Source organism: Neltuma alba, unplaced genomic scaffold, assembly GCF_004799145.2.
Source record: "Neltuma alba isolate B1F8T4 unplaced genomic scaffold, ASM479914v2 tig00012323_pilon, whole genome shotgun sequence".
Lineage (NCBI taxonomy): Eukaryota > Viridiplantae > Streptophyta > Magnoliopsida > Fabales > Fabaceae > Neltuma > Neltuma alba.
Genome location: NW_021636834.1, coordinates 50,508 through 72,435, shown reverse-complemented (window position 1 = coordinate 72,435; position 21,928 = coordinate 50,508). Strand labels below are relative to the sequence as shown.

General features: G+C 38.3%; 4 protein-coding genes across 4 annotated transcripts in view; 3 read left to right on the top strand and 1 right to left on the bottom strand.

The window, feature by feature from the left end:
* Positions 1 to 254: 254 nt before the first annotated feature.
* Positions 255 to 1,494, top strand: LOC114726032 (uncharacterized; the record flags this gene model as incomplete). Its single annotated transcript, XM_028912605.1, has 2 exons — positions 255 to 441; positions 1,247 to 1,494. Coding segments are annotated over 2 exons (435 nt in total), but the record flags the coding sequence as incomplete, so codon positions are not given.
* A 2,560-nt stretch (positions 1,495 to 4,054) lies between these two features.
* On the top strand, positions 4,055 to 4,675 carry LOC114726031 (dehydration-responsive element-binding protein 1C-like; the record flags this gene model as incomplete). The annotated part of the gene is made up of 1 exon (XM_028912604.1): positions 4,055 to 4,675. A coding segment is annotated over one exon (621 nt), but the record flags the coding sequence as incomplete, so codon positions are not given.
* Positions 4,676 to 11,649: 6,974 nt separating this feature from the next.
* Positions 11,650 to 18,142, bottom strand: LOC114726030 (zinc finger BED domain-containing protein RICESLEEPER 2-like). Its single transcript, XM_028912602.1, has 3 exons — positions 18,109 to 18,142; positions 14,960 to 17,173; positions 11,650 to 11,912 (listed from the first exon to the last, which is right to left on the bottom strand). The coding sequence occupies exons 1-3, from the start codon at positions 18,140 to 18,142 to the stop codon at positions 11,650 to 11,652; spliced, it is 2,511 nt and encodes an 836-aa protein (XP_028768435.1).
* LOC114726035 (trihelix transcription factor PTL-like) overlaps positions 14,786 to 21,928 on the top strand; it is a 31,094-nt gene continuing 23,951 nt past the window's right edge. The window contains exons 1-2 of the mRNA XM_028912610.1: positions 14,786 to 14,796; positions 15,161 to 15,166. The gene's annotated coding sequence lies outside the window, so the exon portion shown is untranslated. The remainder of the gene's footprint in view (positions 14,797 to 15,160; positions 15,167 to 21,928) is intronic.

Genomic DNA, 21,928 nt, shown 5'->3' with positions numbered 1-21,928 from the left:
AGACAAATTATTTTTTCGTTTCTTCTCTTGTTTTCTATTGTTACGCCCGACATTCGATTACTAGAAAATAATTCGTATTCGTGTCTAAATTACAAGAATCGTTTTGTTGGTGATAAATAAATAAATAAATAAAAACAAATTAGAAGTCAATATCAAATCCAATTATGACACCGGCTCGGGTCCAATCCATTGACATTAGGACAAATAATGTTTGGGACAATATTCTAATGATGGTGTTATGAATTGCAAAACAGGACAAAGAAAAGGATGGACGGAGAGTGTTGAGAAATCACATTAAGGGAGGAAGAGGAAGAGGAAGAGAAGGAGCAATGCAGCCCAGTCTCTGTTTAGACCAACCCTTCGAGAACGATGACGAGGGGCATGAGAACATCAATGAGGACGACGGTTTTGATTTGGAGTGCAGCTATGCCGCTTTACAGAGTATGTCACAAAATTTAATTGTGCACCACCAATCGGTGTGTTGTTGCGCAGTCGTTTTCCTCCAACAAATTGTCCTACACTCATCTTCAGACTTGATTATCTAATATATGTGTAGAGTAGCCTCATTCTGATATGATTATTATGCCATTCAAGTTTTAGAGATTAAACATAAGTCATACGCTCTTATGGACGTGGACGTGGCCGTCTTCTAACATAAATTTGAACACGACCCCACCTTTTGATAAAGGAGTTTTGTCTTGATTTGGCTACTTCCATTCAATGCGTTGGGTAGAATTTGAGCAAGTAATACTTAGGGTAAAGAATCATTATTGCTCTTCAGTACTGGTGTATTTTTTTACCTATTTTACTGGTTTGCAAGTGGTGGAACCTGTAAGAGCTATTGCTGGCCGGATGTGTTGCATTAATATACTTGAAATAGTACAAGTATCCCATGCTCAATTTAGGCATAAAAAATTTTCTACCAACATAGATGCTAAGCCTGTCTACCAGAGTCGCATAAATGGCGAGTAAATGATTTGGTACAGATAAGGTGAAACAGAGTCTGGACAGACATACGTAACCAATTAAGTACATCTACCTATATAGATAAGTATTTGATTTTGACTAGCTATCTCCAGATCTGAACCTTATAACATATTCTAATTATAACTCTTAAGTAACTTCAATAACTGATCATTTGTATATGCTGATTTGAAAATTAGAATAAATGTTTGAGCAATTATAAGTAGACTATTATGCACAGAGGTCTTTATAATTATTAATTCTTTTTCTGCTAATTCGACAGGAGCAAAGCAGCAACTATTGTACAAACTTCGTAGTTTTGAGAAACTTGCAGAACTGGATCCAATTGAACTTGAGAAAAGAATGTTAGAAGAAGAGGAGGAGGAAGCCGATGAGACACCAGAAGAAAAGGACTATAACAGGTTAGTCTTAGAAGTCATCTGCCAATCTAGCACCATGAAAGACGAGGAATCCGGAAGACCACAAGAGACTGATTTCAGATCTCATTGTGGAGGAAGAGAGAGAACTTAATTCCTTGGAGGAGAGGGAAACAGTGATAAGAAGGGTTTGTAAGAAGCTGGAATTATGGAGAGAATTGGAACCTAAAACAATTGATATGATGATCCAACAAGACTTTGGTAGAGAGGATGATGGATGGAAGAAAAATGAAGAGCACAAGGAGGAGGTGGCAGGGGAGCTGGAGCTGGCTATTTTGGGGCTTCTGGTGGAAGAATTTCAGAGGAGCTGGTGATGGTATGTTGAAATGGGTAAATTGGGAAGCATGCGGAGAACTTAATATGAGGCATTACCTTTATTCTTTTAGTTAGAAGAGTACAATACAATCTGACACACACGGTAATGAAGTAGGCTAGTTAGAGAAATGACCCAACAAAGCTAGTGTGGGTTGCAGATTAGTATGTACATGACTCGTGTATGTAGCTGGCAGGGAAATGCTGCAAGTCTGCAGCAGCGTAATTGAATATGATTTCAAAATCATTGTTGGCCTTCTAGGTTCTCATGTCCTGATGTTCACTTTGTACATTGGATTTATTTTATGTCGCATTGTAAACAAACAGGTCCATCGAGCCAATCGTGATGGCGTAGTGGGGTTCACGCCCGCAATCTGTGACTATCCTGTTTAATCGGAGAACCTTTTTTTGACGAAGCATTTCGAGTCACGTTGGGGTGGTTAGTAGCTAAACGTGGGACATTAATTATATATACAGATGTTAGTGAAGCGAAGCAATCTGAAACTAATTAAGGGTTGGAGAAATAAACATGACAGGATAGCGGAAAGAGAATTTGAAAAACGTAAAGGTTCGCCCTGCCTTCACCTTTCAGCGCCTCCTCTCTTGCGTTCTGCAATATCATGATTTCGGCTTGACCTCAATGGGAACGTCAGCTCCAATTGGCGTCAACAAATCGGCCATGAGCACTCCACAGCCAATGCCCTTTTGTTGCTCTCTCTCCTCTCACCCCAAACCCCATTTCCACACATTCCCTCCCACCCAACAGCCAAAAGCTTGTTTGGAATAGCCATTGGAGCTTTAGCATTAACTCGTGATTTAGAAAATATGAAATAAGCATATGAGAAAAAATTTTATTTTGACTCACGTATAAATAAGAAGCCCAAAAATTATTAATTGAAAAAAAATATTCTGTACAAGTATATAGCAGCTAGAAGATATAAATCTCTCAATTCATTCCAAATTTCCATTTTATGCCTATTTTGTTATTGCTTTTGGTATCATAAGATATGCCTTGATGTAACTGAAATTTAATTCACCTTATTCTTATCCTCATGAAAAAAATGATTCAGGCAGCATCATTTTTTTAATTGTATCGGTTAAGTGCAGCGACTATATTCATCAAAAACCTCTTCTTGTGTGTGGGGAAACAAAATCCCCTTGGCCCACACCAGCCTTGTTGAATGAAAAGGGGCAAATGTGAAAAGTTACAGAAACCACTGACGACCGACCTGGGAGGGGGTGCGTCGCCACGTGACCGTTTAATTGACACGAGCGTTTCCCGTTCGAAAGCGCATCACTATTCACTAAGCTCATGCTCTCCACAACGGACCTAACTTTTTTTGTTTGGCCAAAAGACAACGGACCTAACTTGAACGTCAAAAAACAACGACCTAACTTGGGCATTACTTTTCACTGTTGCGGCAGCATGACTTCTCCCATGATTATTTGTCCTGTTCCAAATTCCATAACGAGCGTTGCACAACTTATTTCTACACCACCATAACCCCTTTAAATCTTATCTCGGTACACCATTTTCTTTATTTTAGTATTTTCAAATGTTAAGAACCCAACACGAAATAAGCTCCGAAACTGAGAAGACGAGAAAATTCGAGAAACCGCTTTGCGTGTTGCTTGCCTGTGCGTCATGATATTGACATTTGGAAGGACCTGCCTCGGGTGACAATATTGGGAGAACAAATTAAAGTGTGTGTCCTGAGTTGGACGTGTCAAAATACTCCCATAATACAACAAATCCTAACTATTTAAGTTTTGTTAAAGAAACCAGGAATACTGATCGTCGTTTTTATTTTATTGGCAATTATACATTATTTTTTTCCGTATAAGAATTACATAATATATAATATGTGAAGATATCACTATGAAACGCTTTTGCTTTCAACGGATGAGGACACGCGTTTCCTAATATTATGTATAATTAATATGAATTTTCTCTGGAAATGATGTTGATATTCTTTAATAAATTTAAATCATTAAAAACTGAGTCATAACGACTTTTTTATTTTCATTGCAGATGTGCCAGAGAGTAGAAAGAAACTTAATTAATCATGTACCCAAAAAAAGAAGAAAATTGAATTAAAGAGGAAGGATCACGTTTGGAAAGGGAGGGTAAGTTGTTCATATTTTCCCCTTTTCGGCACGCGACATTGAGAAAAAAGACTTGGAACGCTTACACGTGGAACATAAAGAATTACGCTGAGGCATCAATTAGCGCACGTCGAACGCGTTTTCCAGGTGCCGCAAAAGCAAAGGGGTAGCGGTGTAAAGATGGGCCACACCAGTCTCCACAAATTAATTGGAGTCACAAAACCTTCTGAAACCCAACCTCTCTGTTCAACGTAAACTGCCTCTCCCATACTCTGGCTCTCGAAATGGTGAACCAGAAGCGAAGGGCTGGAAGGAAGAAGTTCCAGGAGACTCGTCATCCAACATACAAAGGCGTGAGGCAAAGAAACGGCAAGTGGGTTTGCGAGCTTCGGCAACCTAACAACAACAAAGCACGCTTGTGGCTCGGCACTTTTGCCAACCCTGCCACGGCTGCCATAGCCCACGACGTCGCTGCTCTTTCTTTCAAGGGCGATTCTGCGTCCCTGAATTTCCCTGACGCTGCCTCCTCCTTGCCCCTTAATCCACACACCTCCTCCCTCAGGTCCATCCAGTTCGCGGCCATGGAAGCGGCTGAGAAGCGTCTCTGCGGTGACGATGCTGGGAAAAACGTCTCGGCTTTGTCTCTGGACTGTAACTCTGAGTACTCGGAAGCATTAGAAGAAGGAGGGGACGCGGCGGCGAGGAGCATGTATTGGGATGAAGAAGAGGTATTTAACATGCCTGCACTCATGAACAGTATGGCAGAAGGGTTGATCATCACACCGCCAGCCTTGCAGAGAGGCTTCAACTGGGATGACATCGAAACTACCACCGACTTGACTCTCTGGGGAGACTGACTCCCAAACAGTAAAACCCTTCATTAAACTCATTTATGTACATTCTATAGAAAGTTTCAGTACTTACATCTTCAACCTCCAATCGTTCGCGCTCCTTCATATTCTCATTGTTTACGTGCCGCCCCGGTATTTTTATGTGTAATCTCTACAGACCCAATATGTTGTGCTATGATACGTTGGAAGGTTTGATGATGTCTAGTTTTCATTGAGTAAAGGCGTTCGTTCCACCGATTGGAAAAGATATTATAAATATACTAAACAGGGCTATATTGCATATTAGTGGTGATTTTGGTTTTAAAAAAAAACGTGTATTGGTGATGATTATATGATAGGATTGACGATTATAATCCACGGGGGCCAAGTAAATTATTGGATGACGAATTTCTGTTGGACATTTGAATGCGGGAAGGGGAGGCATTGTATGAGTGAGAATGGGAATGCCCAGGGAATCAGGGAAGGGATGGTGCGAAGTAATGGGTGATGGGAGGAAGAAAGTTTGAAGACACGAGGGCCACCGAGGCCTCTCTCCGTCATAGTTGAGTGCCTCTACATGGGATTTTGGCTCCATCTTTATTTGCCGCGTGGAGTTTGAGAATTGAAGTGGTGGCTGTAGGGACGAGGCCGACTGCATGTTTCCACCAATCACCTTTTTTTTCCCCCCGGCGTCCCTGCCGTTGTTCGAGTGTTCTCTTGCCAGCACTAGGCAGCTGGTTTCATTTGTTATTTGTGGCTATATATTTTAGGATTCGCGTTTGATACGGTGCTGTGTTTACGCTTGTGATTTTGTTTTCTGCTAGTGTCTTGAGGTGTTTTGCTTTTTTTTTTTTTGGGCGCTCTTTGCAACCCTTCTCAAGTCTGCAGACCTTCGTTTCTTATAGTAATACTCCTCCGGCCCTTAATATAAGATCTAATTATTAAGTTAATTTTAATCCTAAATATAAGACATATTTTTCATATTTATTAATTTTTTTTCTAAATTATCCCTATAGATACTTCCTCAACCATAGTCAAATAAGTGACGGATGGAGGATATTAAGAAAAATGATTATAGTGTTTTAGAAAAAAATGTCATGTTTCTTATAATTAACTAATTTACTTAACTTTTTAATCTAATCAAATTAATTAAATAGACCTTATATTAGGGATAGTATGTTTTTTGTTTTTTGGGTCATGATTCATGAACGAAACTATTCCGTACATCCTACGAGTGAACACCATAAATGGAGACCCGATATTATAGGATGATCTTGCGATTTGCAAATCAATTTGTGCCTTTTCTTTCTTTTCTTTTTTTAATTAGTGTTGGAAAAACTTATATACAATTAAAGTACCTATTTCCAATTTTTTGACCAAAAAAAAAGTACCTATTTCCAATTTAAATAAGGCATGTGGATTTTTTTAATTCTATAATAAATTTTGTTATTAATATTAGGGTTAATACAAATTTTGATCTTTTATGTTTGTCTTCGTTTTAGTTTTGGTCCTTCAACTTTCAAACTATAGATTTTGGGTTGTTCAAGTTTTTTTTCATTTAAAATATTAATTCTTATAATTTAATAAAAATCTAAATTATTTTGCTTCTTAAGGGATCAAAACTCATGGTTTGAAACTTGAAGAACCAAAATTAAAATAAGAACAAATTTGAGGGGCTAAATATTATATTAACCCTTAATATCATCATTAGTTTAAAATTTACTTATTTCTATTTCATTGGATTTTTTTTTTTACTTGCCAAAAAGTACGTAAAGCTAAGCACCTAGTCTTTTCGGTTGGTTTTGTATAGTAAGACATGAAATAAATATGTTTCTCTCACCCCCGCGAATTAAGCGCGTGCGTTTTTCAATTTAAGGAATAAAAAATCTTCGCCAATAATTTACTAAGCACGCCGTTCCCTCACTCATGATATAATTATTTCGCATATCATAATTTGATTTGAGTTAAGATATTTATAATAATAGTTTTAGTTTCTTTGAAAAAAAATCAATAACGCAGCAACAGGGCAGGATATTAAAAAAAAAAAAAAGGAACAAAAAGAAGAAGAAGAAACTACAAAGCGAAGTTACTTGAGCTTGTTTTCCTTTACCGACCAACTTTGGGCGCCACCGCACCTTTCATGCCAGAACAAACTCGGCTTTTCTACAGAAGTAGATGGGCCTGGATGTTTTCTGGCAAAATATACAGGGGCTACATATTTTAAGCCCATCAATAAATGTAATGGACGAGAGATTTCAGCTCACTTGGTGATGGTGAATGGGAGCCCAAAGACCGAATGTTTCTTAGGCCTCACCCTCTCCGGGGACCCATGCGCACTCCTCTTATCCGTAAAAGAGTTTCAAGTGTGTGCAGGGAAAATATAAGTTACTGTCTTTTCGGTTCTAAATATAAAATGAGTTTTATATTTAGGATATTTAGGATTAGAGGAGTACTATATTCTTGAAAGGGAAAGAACCATCATCAACTAATTAAGCGGAAAACTCAAGGGAAAGTCTTACATAATATATTGAATGAGGATTGGGGCGGGTATGATCAGAAGCATTAACTTGTTGGAGAGTAGTGACGACGAAGCTTGTAATTTTACTGTGGAGTCTACGGGGAGGGGTAGGAGTTCTCTCATGCACACACTTATATATGATTTGATATTATTGCTGTAGTCTTCATGGCACTAAATGGGGTTAGGCGCATCCGCATGTAACTAATGTTTGTTAGGTCATGGATAGTGACGACCACATTATGCGAATTTTGACATTCACTTGTATCGGCATTTGATGATAATAATATTCACGGTATCAAGCTAAATATATATATTTAGTCTTTTAACTTTATATAGGGTTTCGCTCTGGTCTATTAACTTTAAAAAATATACTTTTAGTTCTTTAATCTCGAAATTGTTAGTCTTAAATGATGATTTTTTTGTAACAATCATGGTTTGTTTTAATATTAAACTTAATATGTTAACATTTACTAATATTTTATCAGCATTTAGTTAACAGTTCATTTCATTTTTGTTAACAGTTTTAGGTTTAGAGAGTAAAAGTTTACTTTTCAAAGTTAAGGGATCAAAATGAAACCTTGTATAAAGTTAAAAGACTAAAAATATACATTAACCTAAAATGTTTTAAAAAATTATGAATTCACCATTTAAATATTCCATGGAAAATTTCGTGGCTAATCTGCCATGGAATATTCCGTTAGTAATTTCATGGCTAATCCTTTTTTTTCCCTTTTATTATATTAAACTATTTTATTTTGATTAATTGTTTAGTTTTTGAGGGGAAGCAAAAGACAATTAAATTTGTTGAAAATCAAACATGCTATAATTAAAAATATAGTCTTTGATAGATCCTGAACACTTCAAATGTCAAATGTCAACTAAAAGTCAGAAATAATAAGCCAACTATCCAATAATGATAACAACTCTCGACTGTCATTTTCTAAATTTATATTGCTGCTAGAGGGCTTAGATAATCTAATTCCCATTTGCTCCAATGCATTTGCTATAATTTTGTTTCATCTCTTGATGCCCTTGTTTAATTTGTTGATTTTCTTGTGTGAGTTCTGTTATCCTTATGCACAATTCAATTTCAACATTAGTATTGATGCTTATGCTGTTGATGGAAGGAGAAGATCTCTGAGGTGTACAAATATCATCATCAGCCTCAGATCCAAATCCATAAATGCAACCATTCTTGTTCCTATCACCTGTAACCTCTAACCATATGTTAAATTCTTTCTTATTAGATTGCACACTTGGAGAGCTTTTTTTAGAACTTAATTCTACCTTTCTCCTTATGAATTCATCCTATAAAACAAAAAGCAATAGCAACTTATCTAAAGATTTATCTGTTAATAAAGTACAATAACGTCGTATGATTCATATAGGCGACTCCACTCCATGAGATAAGACTTCTTGTTGCTGGATTAATCAAGAAACCGAAAAAGTATTATTCAGCATTGGAGTCTAAGTTTTTAGGCGTAGATTGGAGAGGTCGCGCTATACGTCATATATCATAATGATTGGTAATTGTTATTGAGCTGACATATGTGCCAATTAGCAGCTCCGATGCATCCAAGTGACAAACTGGCGCTTTTGTGAAGGAGCTGGCATGGGCCACCCACCAAAAGAAAAGAGTCCACAACCATTCATTGTCACCATGAACAATTAATATATTTTCATCCAATTATTGTGCTGGTCATATGCATAAATTTGGGAATAATATATATGTACCCTAGGAATCATATACGTTTTAAAACTGGGAATGCACGAGAGCTGACGTATATATATTTGCTGTAGAATCAGTCATTGCCCGGGAGCAACACTAGCAATTAATAGGCAGTTGAAGCTGAAGTTGAACCTTATCTTGGCCCGCTGTTGAAATGGAAGCCAGGATCTTCACAATTTCAAAGACTAATTCTCATTTTTATACACACACACGCACAAACTTTTAATTTTGACCATTTCCTCACGTAATTAATCACTTCGGATTGGTCCATATCACTGCCATCAACACGGAGACCTCCCTTATATACACAAGACCCTCCAGTTCAACCCAGAGTATTAAACCAACGTAACCCCAATCCTTTCATCTCCCCGAACCAAGCAACGCTATATACTGCTCATCAATTTCCCTTGTCTCGCTGATTAATTTCATACTCCGGCTTATTCTCATTCGGCTTTTTCAAGAGATGGGAGTTCCGGATCTACCCGCTGCTTCGACTTGCTCCGACGACGACGTAGTCGGCTACAGTGTTCCCTATATTCCTCAACAGTGAAAGGCTCCTCAATTTCATGTCTCCGACAGGAGAGTGTTCCTAGTCAAAAGGCGTTATTCCACAAGGCTTCGTGGTCGTGGTGGCCTTCTATCCTCCCTGGCTCGCAGGCTTGGCCGTTTTAAAGTCCGAATCATCGTTTTACGTGATGGCTCCGATCCTAGACAATGCTCCTGATCTTTTATTTCTGCATTCTAACCCTCTCCAATTATTTGTCCATTTGCAAGCACTATTGAATTCAAATTACTTCACTTCATTCTTTCTCTCACTCTCACATGTGTGGTCTTGAAGATAACAAAACTGATGAAATTTTAAGCAATAACCTCCCGGAGTACATTATTTAGTTCTCGCAGCTATATGCCCGTGTAACTTCTCAATATATGAATTAATTATAATTACTTAACCAATTAAAAATACGAAAATTACGCAAAAAGGGGGGGGGAAATCATGAATACTAATAATATACCCACCTTTATCCCCAGAATTGACCAGCAGGAATTGTTCCAACTTAACTAGAGATTGAGTTCGTGAGATAAGAATACAATACTTTACGGGTAATTATTGTCGGGTCTTCAATCTGAATTAGTTTGGGCCATTGAGTTTTTCATGATACAAAGACTAGCCCAGGATACTGAAGAAAAAAACAATTCCTATCTTTCAATCTCATGAATATTGGCCAGAATGAGAACGTCTAATGAATAGGCGTCAGCTGGACGTATATTTGTTGCACAGAATCAGTCATTGCACTGACGTCATAGGCAGTTGAAATCGAACCCTTGCATGGCCCACACAGCCTTCGCAGATCGTAAGTGAAGGACCGATTCTTACTACTTGCTTGTGTGGGCGCGCGCGCGCGTAGGATGCACATATCTCCCCTTTGACCGTTCAAGTGTCCAGACGCACAAACACACGCAAGCCCCCACGTGAGCCCGAGTATCAAATTAATTAACCCAAATTCCTCCATCTCCTCCTCGAACCAACTTCGCCGCTCTGCTTCAACAGTGATCTCCCGATTGGTTAATTCCATACTGATCCCCCTCATTCTGATTCGGCTTCAAGTACCTACAAACTTCGAGTCATCTTTGGCAAACAACAGCTCCTCATAATAACATTAGTTTCAAAATATATATAATGGTATTTTGGCATTTTACAAAGGGTGAGAAGTAACATTAGTTTCTTTGCATTTATTATTTGCCTTTTTTGGGGACTTCATTGGATTTTGGATATCTAGCGTCTTTGAAAAAATAGTTTAAGCACAAAAAAGCTCCTTTGACCCGAACCTAATTGTAACATATCACTAGTTACATCTCTTTTTTCAAAAAAATTATATTCACATAGACTTATATATAAGCGTATAGGGAAGGAAGAGTAATAAAATTAAAGGGGAAGAGAAGATAAGTTCACTGGAATGTCTCATTTACTGAGAAGTTTGAATGAGAAGCGAAAGAATGGGTGAATGAGGAATTTTCAATGTATTTAAGCTATTCCAGTTTCTGAGTCCTACTCCTGCATTTCCCCCGATTTTAAATTTCTCTAAGTCGACAAGTTAAGAAAAGAAAACAAAAAGACTAGAGAGAACAAAAAACTTGTACTCACACACCCATCAGCGTGTAAAGAAGGAAGAGTGAGAAAATTAAAGGGGAAGAGAAGATGATTTTACTGGAATGTCTCATTTATTGAGAAGTACAGTTTGAACAAGAAGCAAAAGATTGGGCTTGGGAGAATGGGTGGAATATTTTTTTTTGAATGAGATGGATAATTCTCATTGCAAAGTAAACTATACAAAGTCAGGCGATATACAAGCAACAGGATTTACATGATTAAATTGAAAGTAGAAAAACTTTTTTAAGGAATGCCTAACTATAGCACGAATACTTATCAAAATATTTTCAGTAGTATAATTCGCACTGGAAAAGAGATGGTGATTCCTTGCTTCCCATAATTTCCAACAAGTTATGCAAAATCCAATTTTCTAAGAATCCTCTAGGTTTGAATGCAGCAGCTGATGAGTTAACTAGTAAGCAATGTCTTTCCCAAAGAAATCTATGTACATATCATTTGGGAGAACTTTCTTCCACATTGAGGATGCCAAAGGACAAGCTTTAAAGACATGATTAAGATCCTCCATGTCTGCACAGCAAAGAGTTCATCTCTAATATGATGTTATACCTCTTCTATATCTTTCAGCATTAGTGAGCAATTTTCCTTTAACAAGAAGCCAGGTAAAGGTCTATCCTCTTAGCCATTAGAAGCTTCCATATCTGAGTCCACTTTTTTTCAGCATTGTTCCAATTCAGGTTTTCTGTAGCACGATAAGCCGATCTCGTGGTGAAATCTCCAGATTTCGTCAGGTGCCAAAAGCAAGAATGGGGTTGAGCATTTTGATCAATCAAAATTGCTGTTAAATCTTTGAGGACATGCGGAGGTAAAAGATTATGAATCATGCTCCACTTCCATTGGCCATAGTCATCTATAAAATTAAAAATGGGTCGTTGAAGATTATTTTGAGGTATAAGGCTAAAGGATAAATTCCTCAAAGGGCCACAATCTCCAATCCAAAAGTCTAACCAAAACTGGATTTTACTTCCATCACCAGGTTTCCATTTAACATGAAAATAAGTGTCTTCCACATGTTCACTAGATTCCTCCAGAAATAAGAAGAGTGAGGATGGGGATTGGTAATCAACATATCATCATTGAGATCATATTTACCTTTTAGAACATGAGCCCAAAGAAGATTAGGCTCCGAGATCATTTTATAAATCAGCTTAGATAAAAAAAGCTTTATTCTGCGATTCAAGTCTAAGCAGGCCACAACCACCATTCTTCAAAGGCTGGCATAATTCACTCCATTTGACAGGACTAATTCTGCGATGGTCCTCTGAATAACCCCATATGAATTTTCTGATGATTTTTTCAATTTCATTGCAACAAGAGGAGGGAAGCAAGGTGCTCTGCATGGTGTAGAGGGGCACAGAAGTTAAGACTAATTTGGCCAAGGTGATACAACCAGCCAGAGACAAGGATTTACTTTTCCAACCCGCAAGCTTAGATTGTAGTCTTTCAATGATGTGTCGATAAGTTTTTGAAGATACTCTACCAGTGACTAAAGGGATACCCAGATACTTGCCAAGGGATTCGGTTTGCTGATAGCCCAAGTCATTACAGATAGTTCGTCTAAGATTAGGAGGGACATTCTTAGAGAAATAGATCTTGGTTTTTGATTGACTAATCTTGTATCCAGAGGAGCAGCAAAAATCATGTAAAGTTTTCTTAATTATCGCCACTTGAGATGTAGGGGGAATGCCCAAAGATAACTAGATAATTAGCAAAAAAGAGATAAGAAAGAGGAACACCTCTGCAACCCATTTTGATGGTCTTCCAGTCTCCTCTATCAACCTGAGCACTAATCATCTGTGAAAGACACTCCATACAAAGGATAAAGATATAAGGTGACAAAGGGTCACCTTGTCTAACTCCCCTCATTGGAACAAAGGAATCAGTGGCTTTACCATTTTAAAGTACTTGCATACTTGGAGGGGTGATACAACCCATAATTAAATTGATCATCTTTGTCGGTAGACCAACATCATGCAAAGTATCTTCAATGAAATCCTGTCTTAATCTATCAAAGGCTTTTTTTAAGGTCTACTTTTATGGCTATCTATCCTCCTTTACCTTGCTTCTTTCTCATGGAATGAACAACTTCTTGAGCTATGATCATGTTGTCAATGATACTCCTCCCTTGAATGAAACTAGATTGATAAGGGCTAATGATATTCGACAAAATTCCACAGAGTCTGTTAGCAATAACCTTTGTGATGGTTTTATAAACTACAGAGCACAAACTTAGGGGGTCGAAATTCACTGATTGAGCTAGGGCTATTGACCTTTGGAATTGGACCAATGAGAGTGTAATTTAGGTAGGGATCCAAAGAGCTACCCAGCCATAGATTACGAACCAAAGAGAAAAGACTATAACCAACTATACTCCATTGACTTTGAAAGAAAAGGGCATGCAAGCCATCGATTCCAAAGGATTTAAGAGGTTTCATCTCAAAAAGAGCTTGCTTAACTTCTTCAAAAGCAACTAATTGATCTAGAACATCGAAGTCAAAAAGGGAGATAGGCGGAAAAGCACCTTGGAGAGTAGGCAGAGTAAAGTGGGGATCTTGAAGAGAGTATAAATTCACAAAGAACTCGTGACCCATGAGAGAAAGTTGCTCCTCATTGTTGATCCAATCACCTTGTGCATTTTTCAACTGAGTAACACAGTTGCGGCGTCTTATAATCAGAGCCTTGGTGTGATAGAAAGATGTGTTTCGATCCCCCCAAACAGATCCAATTTGAAGAGGATTTCTAGAGCCATAAAAGTTCTTTTTAAAAGTATGTCTTTGTATTGATCTCTAACAGTTTGACTCATCTCAAATAAAAATTCAGAAAAAGGATCATCTTCAAGTTTGCATTGAACCCCCCAAAGACACGAGAGAATTATTTTTTTCCTTTTTCCTATTGCCCTAAAAACCTCAGTATTCCATTGTTGGGCTTTTAAGATGAAAGATTTTATATTTTTTGAGATATCATTCTCTGAAGCCCAAGATCGTTGCACCATGTTTGAAAAATCTGGATCTGTAAGCTAGGAAGCCAGGAACTTGAACGGCTTTTCAACCAAATTGGGCTTCTTATGAAGGCCCAAATTAATGAGAATAGGTCTATGATCATATAAGATTTTTGCCAAATGCTCCACACGACTGGTAATAAATAAATTATACCAAGATTGATTGCAAATGGCCCTGTCAAGATGGACAAAAAGAGTACCATGCCTCTGAGTAAATTTAGGACTAGGGGTGATCATGGACCAGACCAGACCGGGTTAGGTATCAACCCGAGGTCTGGTCTGGGTAGGACCTCGGGCTGAACAAGGCAGCCCGAGGTCTGGTCCAGTCCAGTGCCAGCCCGAGTTCGGGCTGGACTGGACTTGGTCCCCTGGACCACCTGGACCAGTCCAGGCAGTCTAGTTCGAGCTGGCACTGGACTGGACCCCTGGACCACCTGGACCAGTCCAGGCAGTCTAGTTCCTTTTTTTTTTTCCTCCTAGTTTCAAGGCTTCAAGCCATCTTTTTTTTTCTACTGATTTTTATCTACTCCACGGCTCCACTCAATCCAATACAAAATTTCACATTACACAGTAGACACAACAATAAAAAACCATTATCTAAAAATATCCAATAGCATTCAACAACAATAAAAATACAAGTCCTAATGATAAAATCCAATAATCCATCATAAGTCTATAACATTACACACAACAAGACAAAGTGAACAACAAATGATTGAAATCTAATTTCCATGATGTTGAACATCAATCATCCTCTTTCATTTTTCTCCTCCTCCATCTGTTACACTGGATCCATCTAGCAAAAACAAATTATATATATACATATAAGAAGAAGGAAATGGTAATAATTAATGAAATATGTAATTTTGAATTGAGAAGCATATAATTCAAAATATTACCTGGAACATTAACAACATTATCAGTCTCTTGAAAGTTGTCAAATTCACTCAACAAAGAGGTAAATTCTGAGATAGATTGCCCAGCAAGTAGCCAATTTTGAGCACTAATGAGTGCTTCAGTCATCCTATGAGATAGAGAACTCCTATAATCATCAACAACACGTCCTCCAGTGCTAAAAGCTGATTCAGATGCCACTATAGATACTGGTATAGCCATTACATCACGTGCAATCATGGAAAGCACTCTATACTTGGTAGAATTAACCTTCCACCATGTCAATATATCAAAATCATCATCATCAGTAGGAATGTCTTCTGATAAATTAGCTGAAAGGTATCTATCCAACTCTGATTGAGTATCTACTGATGAGCTCTTTTCTTTCTGGGATGCCAACCATCTACGACCAGGATCTTTTTTACCATCATTTGCACTAGAAGTATTGGCACCACCAGAAGAAGTACAAGTGCTAGAACCACCAGATCTACTTGTTTCAGGACCAATCATTGCAGAGTACTCCTCAAATAGGCGATACAAAGTGTTTTTTGCCTTGTTTTTCATGGACATACAAAGTTCAGGATCAATAAAGAGCTGCTCAAAAACATGATTGATGTAGGCAAGCTTGTATCGAGGATCTAAAATCACAGCAATAATCAACAAAGGATTCAAATTATCTGCCGCTCCCCAGTACTTATCATATTTCATCTTCATACTTAAGGACATCTCCCTAAGAAGAGAGTCATCAGACTGAGTAGTCTCATCCAACAGCTCATGAATTAGTGCAATTTGATGGAAACATATGTTTGCAGTAACTGTTAGTGAGCTAGAAAATAACAAGGTCACATCAAAAAACACTTTTAAGAATGTAAGAAAGACCTGTGCCTTATGCCAAGCTTGCTTGTTAGGAGGGCCATCATGTCTTGAACCTTTGTTAAAATATGTGACATAATCTTCATCTTCATCCTCCAATCTTTCAAATGCCTTTTGGAATTTCAAAGCAACATCCAACATTATATATGTGGAATTCCATCTAGTGTTAACATCTAAACAGCACATATTTTTTGAATCTAACATTTCCAATTCACAAACATTTTTAAATTTTTGAAGACGTGCAGGGGAAGAACGAACATATCTAATAGCATTCCGAATTGATTCAAAGGCATCTTTCAATTCCTTCAAGCCATCATTAACAACCAAATTGAGAATATGTGCACAACATCGTATTTGAAGATAGTCACCACCACAAACAAGACCCTTCCAGTTCTTTAATCTTCTTTTCAAATATGTCAAGGCCGAGTCATTGGATGTTGCATTATCCATAGTAATGGTGAAAACATTTTGTATGCCCCAATCTGACAAGCACCTCTCAATTGTCTTTCCAATTGTCTCACCCCTATGATTCTCAATCATACAAAAATTAAGAATCCTTTTATGCAGCTTCCAATCATTATCAATGAAATGAGCTGTGAGACATAGGTAATTGAAGTTTTGAACTGATGTCCAACAATCCGTAGTGAGGGAAATACGATTAGTACATTGCCTCAACAGATTCTTCAAGATCCTAACTTCACCAAGATATAATTGCCAACAATCTCTAGCAACCGTTGTTCTTGAAGGGATCTGAAATCGTGGCTCTAACTCTTTGACAAAATTTTTAAAGCCCTGCTTCTCAACCAACCTAAATGGCAACTCATCACATATGATGAACTCAGCAAGAGCCCTACGGCATCGTTTTTGATTGAACATATGAGGCATCAAGCTTCCTGCTTGCCCACTTGGTGTAGTATAATTCAACATCGATTGTTTTGGTATTTGAGCAGCCTTGTGTGGATTTCTTTGACATTTTCGCAAGTGTCTTTTCAAAGATGTTGTCCCATGCTTGGTTGGGTCACAAGCATAATCTATATTGCAATACTTGCATGCAGCTCTAACCTCTCCATTTGTCTCCTCTAACGGTAACTTAGTAAAGTGATCCCACACTTGTGATTGTTTCTTCTCAGGTTGTTTTCTCTTCTTACTCCCTTCTGTAGATACATTTCCAATTGTAGCTGTTTGGGCAGGGGGAGGACATTCTATGGTGGTTGGAGGTTGGTGAGGATGAGAACTAGGACCACTAGGGGTGGAAGATGGTGCACTAGGAGTTGGAGTCACATTCTCGCCAATAATGGGAGAAGATTGAGATTGGTCAACACTTGAAGATTGTTCAATATCCATACCTGCACAAAGATAAAAGCACAAATAAATAGATAAACAAACAAACAAACAAGGAGATAAATTTGGCTTTGAACAAAATATAATGTGACCTACTCATATATTCCACTTATACAATTCTAAGTTCTTATAATCAAATACATTCCACTTATACAATTCTAAGTTCTTATATATAATTGCACACGTAGTTCCTGCACTCCTCATAAAAGAACAATATAAAATCATTTAATTTACACACACACACCCCAAAATTGTAAGCCTTGGTTTACTGGATGGTTAAGAATCTAATCAGTAGAGAGGACAAGGTGATGGCGCAAAAAAGGTCTTTTCCTTAGGGACGGTGACTCTTGCATCCACAAATTACTGATTATATAAATTCCATTTCCAAATTACTTCACCCCAATAAGATCAAAGGCAAAACAATCTCCAGGAAATACTTAATTCAGTAACTAGTGAACCCATTTATTAAATCTCAAAAAACTGATATTCAGAAATTACTACTGCACAAAGATAAAAGCACAAATCAATTCAGCAATGAGCAACCAATAATCACGCGCATGCTCGCATCCATCAAATAAATCTCAAACAACTGATAATCTAAATTCTAAAACATCAAATACTCAACGTCCCAACTAGCTCACGGTGGCACTACAAACTAGCTCACGGTGGCACTACAAACTAGCTCACCGTGGCACTACAAACTAGCTCACGGTTTCAAGTCTCAACGAACAGAGAATGATAAATGCGCAGCAACCCATATCAGATTTTTTTTGACGAGAGACAGAGTAAATGCACATGACAATTTTCCTGGATGGAAGATCACTTGTAGTCATTCCTACATGCTAATCTATGTTCCATGCGGCACCCAATTAAGGCTACCAGGGTTCATCCTATAGCTACTTAGGATCCGATCTATAGCGCGCCACCCAATTAAGGCTACCAGCAGCGGTCTGCCCTTGCCCCTCCTTCTCCATTCGGCATGGGAGTCCATCGGACCAGTCTTTGAGTGCCCTTTCCAAAAAAAGTTCAATTGCTATCGGACTCCGAAGGCGCCGCCCAGAGACGACGCTAATCCCTCTTTTGTGCTACTCCTACTCGGACTCTTCTTTAAGAAAATTCTTAGTTTTTGAAGAATCAAAAAAAGAAAATGCAGGATAACTGGGCCGCTTCTCGACCGAGATCCCTTCGATGGTGAGCGCTAACAAACAACCTTCCTTGACAACAGGTTTGCTATATCTAGGAAAAATCAGAGTAAAGGAGAAAAGTAGAACAAAAATAACTACCTCAAACACAACAATGAAGGACTGGAGGAGAACGAACAGGCTGATTAGGGAGGACTGGAACCAGAGCACAGCGATGAAGAAGGAGTGGAGTGAGAACAGACCGATGAAGGAGGATCAGCCGATCAGGAACGGGCCGAGGAGATCAACCGTTCGACAGAGGAGACGCCGTCGCTGCTACGGTGCACTGCTACCTGCTGCTACTAGGGCTTCTTCGACGAAGATGGGGAGAACGGAGAGGGCAGACTGAGAGGCGAGAGCGACGAGCTGAGGCGCTGAGATGTTGAGACAGTTCAGTGAGGAGTGTGAGTAAAACGACAGTGTTAGACAGACCTAGTCCCAGACCGCCAGACGCAAATTAAAAAATATATATATATATATATTACCCGGGCCAGACCAGACCAGACTAAGTGTTTTGATTACTTGGTCCTGTGCCTGGTCCAGCCCGACCAGTCAGTCTGGTCTGGTCTGGTCTGATTTTTTTTTCAGACTGATTTTACCTAGACCGGGTTGGACCGGGCCATATCGGGCTAGACCAGGTTACCTGGACCACCGGGTTTTTTGCACAGCCCTATTTAGGACCATTGAATCCCATATCTAGAAGACCATGTTGGTGCATAAAAGCTTTAAACAAATTGCATCCTCGAGATACCTGATTAGCGCCTCCCTTACGCTCTGTACTGTGAAGGGTGGCATTAAAGTCACTAGCTAGCAGCCATGGAGTATTTAAATTTGATGCTAGATTAGTGAGATCATGCTAGAGTCATTTTCTAAACTTGGTTTGCAGGCTCCCATATATCGCAGTGAACAAGAAAGAAATTTTCTCTGCAAAATAGGTGACTTCCATATGTATGAATTGGAGATGATTACAAAGAACCTTTACCTCCACTTTGTCTGTCCAAGAAATCCAGATTCTGCCCAAAAAGCCAACAGCTTCTACATGATAATCTTCTTTATGACTTTATCTGTCTTAATGCCTGAGATACGTGGCTCCACTACAACAAAAATTTCAGGCTTGTAGTTAGCAACCAAAGATTTGAAAATAGAAGGAAACCTTTTGTCAAAGGCTCCTTGACAATTCCAAGTAATGATTGACATAAAAAGAACAATTAATGCGAAGGGACAGAAGCAAAATCAACTCCCTCAACAAGCATAGCAATTGATTCCTTATTAAATCCATCTGGTTGCTCATCCTGCGATCCTCTAGCAATGTCTTTCATTGCTCTGACAGAAGGGCCATGTGTACTCTCATTAGGCTTAGCTCCAAGGTTGTGAATATGAAGCCTAAAAAATAATTTAACTCCCTTACTTTTTGAAATTGGATCAGGTGGCTTAGGCAAAATTTCATTATGACTCACTTCATATAAGTAGGCTTTAGAGTTCTGACCCAAATGAGACGTTCGGCCATGATTGTCTTGCCTTTGTATGGGAACATGATTATCATCAATTATAATGGTAGTATTGTAGGTGGGGTCCAGTGTTGTAGGTGCTTCCATGGCCTTATAGTATGGGGAATTGAAAATACTATCTTTACTAGGAGTTGTTCAGGATTTTTCTTTTTGTTTATTAGTGGGTTCCACCTTTTTTATAACTTTTTTTCCTTGTTCTTACGTCTTGAAATGGCGGAGTCACCATTTGAAGGTTGTCTGACAGTTTCACACACCTCGTGTCGCTTCTCATCAAAAGTTGTCATTTCATTCAGAACCTCAAACCTTGAGGCTGTCAAAATGCCGTTATTGCCCTTTCCATCCTCTTTTTTTCCTTCTCTGACATACGTGCGTCTCCTGTGTTGTACCTACATCCAAGCACTGAACTGAGCTATCTCACGCGTATCTGGAATGGGTTCTTGCACGCGCTCTGGTTCTAGTGGAATTTGCTCTGGTGGAACGGTGGTTTCTGCTTGTATTTTTTCTGGGCAAGCAATTTCAAGATGGCCGTAGCGTCCACAATGAAAGCATATTGGTGGGAGTCCTTCATATTCAATATAGATAGTCTCACCATCGACCTGAATCTTGGAAGTAAGAGGCTTGGTGAGAGCTATGATAACAGCAAGCCAAGCAAACTTTCCTCTATCTCCTAAATCAGTGTTATAGTCTACTATTATAACTTCACCTAAAACACTGCCGATGGAACGGATGATATTCTTATGGTAGTATCTGATTGGTAGATGAGGCAACCTAATCCAGCCTACAACCTGATTGACAACATGTTCCTGAGACCTGAACAGGGAACTCCATGGTTGAACAGTCAAGTAGTGACCAAAAATAACCCAAAGACCATTTATACGAGCGTTCTGGAAATCCAAATCATTATTGAATTTAACGAGGAAGCAATTGTCATCAGAATGGGTGAAATATTGAAAGCTGGGCTGAGCCATTAAGATAAGGATGGTGTGGCACAGATCACCAGGACTCACTACATCCATCTACCAGGTCGATGCATGTGGGACGTCCCATAGTTTTGTAGAATTATACTGATCGGTGTTGATGAAGTAAGAATATGTGTGAAGCACATATAACGTCCCAGTTTAATAGGAGTTAGTTAGAGTCTAAAATATTTCATTTTTTTTTATACATAGCACAAGATAGAGTCTAATATATTTCTATGTATATGAGTGGTTTGCGAAAGAAATCTTTTGAGCAATTAGAATGTGAAGAGATTGCACATGCATGGTTTTTTAGAACGTGAATCCCTGCGAGCAGAATCAAACAATAATCATCAGTTAGCTAGAAAATCCAAGCAACATTATCCTAAAATGTGAGAAAATGCGTGCAACTTGTTCTCAATTAACTTTAATTGTTTAGCACTTCGATTTTTTTTCTTTGGCTAGGGCCAATTATATTATAACCACACGCTTACCCACACTTTCACTTCTTTTTCCACACTTAATTCTATAGGATTTGAACTTCCATCCTTCTCGGTATAAGAAGAACAGAGGTGTCATTGGGCCACACGGACTCCCGGCAAGTACTTTAAATATTTACGAGAGAGGTGAAAATTATGATTACTCAATATGTTCAATATAATAGGCTAATGTTATCAAGAATAATTATTGACCGGATTCATCACGTAACATTTGGACGTTAATGACTACTTGTATAAAATCAAAAAGTCGATTATCCAAGCTTGATCATTCAGTAAGTTTTGAAAACTCTGTCGTGCATCCATTAAGATATATCCGCAGGAATCAAAAGATAACAATATGATGCAATTGGGGTATCACAGAATTGGCTGCGATCACATATCTAAACATTCTGTTTCAACTAAAGACGTATAAATCCTAATAACCCACAATTATATACACATCCTTAAAATATAAATTAAATTGATATTTGAAAAAAATAATACTGCCTCCTATCCTTAATATAAGACCTCGTTTGACTTTTATTTTGATCCTAAATATAAAACTCCAATCCATTTTGTCTCTCATATTTAGGTATTTTTTTTCAAAGTAGTCCTTCTAGTAATGATAGTTCTAGC